Genomic DNA, 5,972 nt, shown 5'->3' with positions numbered 1-5,972 from the left:
CGGGCGGCAAGCGGGAGAGTTGCACCCTGGAATTAGGGAATTAATAAAACTTGCTCACACCAAAACACTTTTTTTTTTTTTGCAATTTTGACCGCAAAATAAATAATCACACGTATAGATAGATAGATAGATAGATAGATAGATAGATAGATATAAAAACGTATTTTAATTCTAAATTTCTGGCAGCTGTTGGCTGCTGCTGCAAAATTATGGTAAAACATTTTCTTCCTTTATGGTAAAGAAATGCATCCATACTACTGATTTTAGTTTTTAAAAAAATGTGCTTTGTTCCATATTTTACTGCGAAAAAAAAGAGATTTAACCTTTGAAGACATTTTGTATATGTTTTTATATGTATTTTTAGCTTGACGTGCAAAAATTGCAACTATCTCGATTTGACAGGTGCAATTTGTAGTTTTTACATAAACATAAAAATTGCTATTTTACTTGTTATAAACATGACATATTTCCATTATCAGCATAACTGAAAAATTTTATTTTTTTGACAAATAAATGCAAAAAATATAATACGGATGTACATATTACAGCATTTTTCTATTAAAAACAACTGTGCAAGAGTTGGTCAATGTATTTTTCAAGAGTGAAAAATATAATTTTCTCCTGATTAACTTTAGGTGATTCAAGCAGTTTCAGAAGTTAGATTTTTACCAAAATTTGAGCAAACTCAGTTTCACTTCAAGCATGCTTTTACACCCATCTGTAGTTGCACATAGTAATTTAATACTCATTTTCTTTGAAGAACCTGCTCCTGTTCTTTAAATACATGCAAGAAGCCTATGATCTGTGTCGGTAGGGTTAGGGTAGGGTTGAGTCAAGCAATGAACACAACACGTCAAATTGAAATATGTTTATTTTCATAAAAAGTCAAATTACAGCAATAAACTGCAAAGCAAAAAGATTGCAAACGACACCTACATATTCCAATTCAAAGAGGAAAAACAAAAAATAAAAAAAAAGACTATACAATGTGACGATCTCAATCAAAGTGGAGCAGTTATCGCCTTTTCTGGAAGATGTTGCCTCTTCCCATTCCACCACGGCCTCGTCCTCTTGCAGCCACTGCAGGAAAAAGAAAGAGAAAGACAGCACATTTTAGAATAATGAGACCATAAGGTAGGGCATCTCATGAGTCAGTAGAAAACGTCACTTAGAAATCCATATTTAACATTGTATGATATTGAGACAAGATGCTCTAAAAGTGTGTAAAAAAAGAAGGATAGCACAATAACATGTACAATTTAATGCAGTAAAATATCAATGAAACACGGGTTAAACAATCAATAAGGCTGATAATTTAGTATTTTTGCAGTTATCTGCATGTTGTGTTTTTTTTTAATTGATAGCACAAATGTATCTAAAAATGCACCACACTAATAACAATGCATCTCTGTCCCAAGATAATATGTTTTAAGCAAATGTAAAACAAAAGGGCACCTGAAGTATGAGGTTATTATGGTTTTTGACCATTTTATTTCTACTGCATTTACTGTCTATTGGATTAATAGTAATGGACATCAATCCTGAAAACACTATCGATTTTCATCTACTTTGGTGAATCCAACATGATTTTTTTGTAACACTGTTGTTGAGGTTCAGACGAGCACAATTCTCAGTCCTTAATACCCAGGGGACAAAATATTGGGTACAGCTTAAAATATAAGGTGACACACAAATTGGAAGCTGAGAAAGAATTGAAATCAGAGCCCCTCTGACAGGATTATATTTAATACACCGGAAATAAAGCTGGACTTGTGGACTGGATTGCAGCTTGTATTTATTTCATGGTAAGTTGTGTTTCTGCTGCAGACAAGGACGGCCAATCCACAGACAAAGCATACGTACTTTTTGGCCTTTAGAACAATTTTCAGTTAAAGTGAACAATCAAAATGTGCGTAAAATGATCCTTTCACCATCTCTAATTGTTCTGACCAACCACCCATCACACATGCTGACATTAGCCTTGAAAGTTTACCCAGAATGCACATTTTTCCCCTAAACTTGTCCAGGGTGACTCAAAAGTTGTGCAAAATGAGTCAAAAGACGTCCAAAATAACCCCAAAGCTCACCCAAAATGATCAGAAACGTCTCCTAAATTACTACTTTTTTGCCCAAAATGATAAAAACTTCTCTAAAATGACCCAAAATTGTCAAAAATGTTCATTTTGAACAAATTGTGAAAGAACTTTAAAATAATTTGACATTTTTCAAGTTGTTTTTGAGCAAGCCTACACTATTTCTCTGTCATTCTGGGCAAATGTTTCCTTTTGGACAAATTTTGAAGTGCTGAACATTTTTCTTGTGATACGAGAGAAATTTTAAGTCTTACAGAACAAATTTTGTCTTTTAGGACTACTTTTGAGTAATTTTGAACAAGTTTTTGTTAAACTTGGTGCACTTTAGCATTCAGATCCCAGCCCTGTGCCGCCTTATTTCCTCTTCTTACGAGTCCATATTTGAGCCTGCATTAAAAAAATGAAACTTCCTCTGACAAAGTCCTGTATTTGTGTACCGCTTTCACCACCCTCAAGCACAACTATTTTGACCCTCTCCATATGCCAACTGCACATCTTATTCAACAAACGCTATCCAATTTATATATCCACGTGAATTACAAGACAAATGCGTTAGACATCCGTTTCCATGGAATCACTCTCTGGCAAATTTATTGAAGACTCGTGTTGTGACTGTTGCTCGTATCTCCCATTAAAAGTAGATTAAACTAAATTTCTGTGTTGGGAGCGACGGTGTGAACAAAACCCCAGTGTTCTCTGTGGAAGTGCTGCTCTAAAAGATCCGTCCTCACCTTGAGCTTTAAGAATAGCTGCCTTTCCTCTTCCAGCTCCTGATCCCTGGTTCTTGTTTTTCATACTCTTTAACATAGGAGCATTCTTTAACATGTCAGGTAAGATCAGAAAGCGGATCTTGCTGCCACGGATGTAGACTTGCTCCAACTGCGCCACGCGGCCGTCGCGATAAGTCACTGTGATATTGGACATCTGTAGGAGCAGAAAATTAATGATGTTAGCTACGCAACAAATGAAATCACATGCCTGAAACCCCATTCCTTCAGTGTTTAGGAGAATGTAACTTATAAAGGAGCAAAACTGAACTTTTAAAATACAGATAAACTTGGAAAGATAAACTGTACAAACACAAATCTGTTTTTAAAAAAAAAGTACAGTTTTGACCTGCCGATACCCAATGCATGAAAGTCTGAGGCTTTACCTCTCTCTCTTTTTTTAAAGAAACCATTTGACCTGGAACTGATTTACAATTTGGAACTCAATCTAATACAAGTACTTAGTTGGCACAGACAAAATTGTGCTGACGACTCGTGTGTGTGTGTGTGTGTGTGTGTGTGGGGGGGGGGGGGGGGGGGGGGGGATCATCACCAGATGGGGGGAACTTGGAGATTTTGGATTCATTACATACAAAATAACATCATTGTCACTACTTGTGTGTATAATTCTGGTCACAAAACCTCAAATATTTAACTAGTCTAACCTGGAAATAAGCAGGTAAAAGACTGACCCAAGTTCCAAATGTAGGATACTCAATATGTCAATATTTCAATATGAAAGCGTTATAGCACCAGCAACACTGTGCACAAAATATAGTGTTGTGTAAAGCAAGTGAAAGCTACTTTACTTACATCGAAAACTGATTTCTACACAACGCCAGTCTCTGGAAAGTTACATGCCTCAAGATAATCCATAATCCTATTTAAATGTCAGTGTCTTAGCAATTTCTCTCTTTACTGACACAAATTCTCATAGTTATGTGCTTTTACAAACTAAAATGGATTGAAATGTGATAAAATAATGAACATCACCGTCTAATAAATACTTGATCTGTTCAACACACTGCCAGAAATATACACTGTACATGTGCAGAAATCCAGTTGCAAGGAGGCCCTTGGTCAATGCTCATTATTCATCCTTTCTTATGAACCAACCTGGCAGTTCATGTTGTCCTCGGCTTCGATCAGCTTGCCCCTGTACACCTCTCCAGTGTTGGTCTCGCAGGTCACAATGTGTCCCTCTGCCTCATGCAGGACCTTGATTGGTACGCCGATGGACATTTTTCACCCGTTTTCCTTGAACACAATGAAGAAATGTCAATAAATCATGCAAAACGAGGCTACTGACTCCTGCCAGACTATTATCTTCTATCTACTACCATTACTTATTCAACTACTTTGAGTAATAAAATTCGGTTTATGTTTCCCCCCCCCATCATACCCAGGTAATTTGCTGTGTGATACATAACTGGTACTTTATGGTAATGAAACAGCACAGAAACTACCAAATGTGTCATTTACTGTTTAAGATATTATTGAAAATCTAAGTTCGTAAAAAGTGCAATTAGAAATACCATTAAATGTGTTAGCATGCCCTCACTGCTATATTTCCTGTATTTTCTGTGATAATGAGCTTATGATGGTGCTAATAGTTATATTAAAAATACAGCTAGTTTATATGAAACAATGATTGCTCTTATCTATGATTAGATGTGAAAAAAAGATACTGCTCATGTTTATAGTCTTAGTAAAAACAGACAACCTTAGCAGCTAGCAAAATTAGCAACATTAGCTAAGTAGGCTAATAGACAATAACACATTATTACCTCACAAAAATAAGGGCCATTACACAGCATTTTAAAACATTTAAAGATATGCAATGCAAATTAAAAACTAATGTGATGTTACACATATCTTAGCATGAATATCTGATTCTTTACAGAATGAGAAACTTGGAGTTGGGCTAACAGACGGAGCCATGTCGGCACTTGAATGAATGAGCTTTAATATCTACACAAGCACACATCAATTTTGGCGACTAAAAAATAAAGTTATTGCGTCCAATCGAATAATAGAATTTACTTACCACGAATTTGTCTCGAAAACTGTTTTCTTTGTTGGGTTTTCGTCTGCAGCTACTTCACAACGTGCGCTTGACGCTTTCGCGTAGCTTCTAGAGCCTTTTTCCGCCTACCCACAATGCAGCGCCGGTTCAACGGAGTGCTTCCTGTACGGCGCTGCAGTGCATTGTGGGACTTGTAGTAAAGTCGTATTTTTTTATTGAGTTATCGTTCTGGTTCACAAAAATAATTCATAGATCGCGTTGGATATCTGGAAAATGTTGTCGAAAAAATATAAAAAATATAAACAAAGTTTTATCCACCACAAATGCACCATGGACCGGGTCGGATGGGCTGACAAAAACCTGAAGTCATAACTGAATTTTTGCAATTCTGTCATTCTGTTGGAGAAGCCTATATACACAGCTGAAAATATGTCAATGTAAGAGTTTAATAAAACTGCATACAGATATACTTTGGTTTCTTATGTTATTGTTAATGCTGTGAATTATCAGATGTGCATACATGAAATAAGTTACTGTTAGCATTTTGATAATTGGAGCAATCACTTTTAGCAATAATTCAGTAGAAGAAATGCTGCTGATTATCTGAGGTAGAAAAATTCTCCCATGGTTAAAACATCCAAAGTTAATTCGTTTTTTTATAAGTAAAATAACATCCTGCTGTAGTGGAGCTCAGACGTCAGCTCTTTGACACTGTCTTGTATATACACCCCCTGTCAAAAGTTTTCAGACACTTTCTCATTCAAATAAATTAAAACCTGTCTCAAAACATTTGACAGGGGGGTGTATATCACTTTGATTCATGCGTAATTTAGATGTTGAACCAACGACCACGAAGTTGCCTGGCAGTTATTAAATCACCGATGAAACTAGCAACATCAGGTGTTCTGTAGCTATCCAGCACTTTGAGAAATTAGTTTTAAATAAATCTTTACATAGGAGATGGCGCACACGCTTGCCTTCAATCAATACCATTGTTTACCTCAGGTTGTTAGTGAGGGTTCATAGGATACAGCTTTTAGTAGAACGATCTCTCTGACGGCACAGTTCACAAGTGTTTCATTTTAC

At 36.1% G+C, this 5,972-nt stretch overlaps 1 protein-coding gene across 1 annotated transcript; it reads right to left on the bottom strand.

The window, feature by feature from the left end:
• Positions 1-853: 853 nt before the first annotated feature.
• snrpd3l (small nuclear ribonucleoprotein D3 polypeptide, like) lies at positions 854-5,051 on the bottom strand. Its single transcript, XM_022215805.2, has 4 exons — positions 4,908-5,051; positions 3,977-4,117; positions 2,825-3,017; positions 854-1,080 (listed from the first exon to the last, which is right to left on the bottom strand). The coding sequence occupies exons 2-4, from the start codon at positions 4,100-4,102 to the stop codon at positions 1,016-1,018; spliced, it is 384 nt and encodes a 127-aa protein (XP_022071497.1). The 5' UTR covers positions 4,103-4,117; positions 4,908-5,051; the 3' UTR covers positions 854-1,015.
• Between the last annotated feature and the right edge of the window lie 921 nt (positions 5,052-5,972).

Source organism: Acanthochromis polyacanthus, chromosome 18 (genome assembly GCF_021347895.1).
Source record: "Acanthochromis polyacanthus isolate Apoly-LR-REF ecotype Palm Island chromosome 18, KAUST_Apoly_ChrSc, whole genome shotgun sequence".
NCBI lineage: Eukaryota > Metazoa > Chordata > Actinopteri > Pomacentridae > Acanthochromis > Acanthochromis polyacanthus.
Note: the sequence above shows the minus strand (reverse complement) of the source record. Positions and strands in the feature narration are given on the sequence as shown.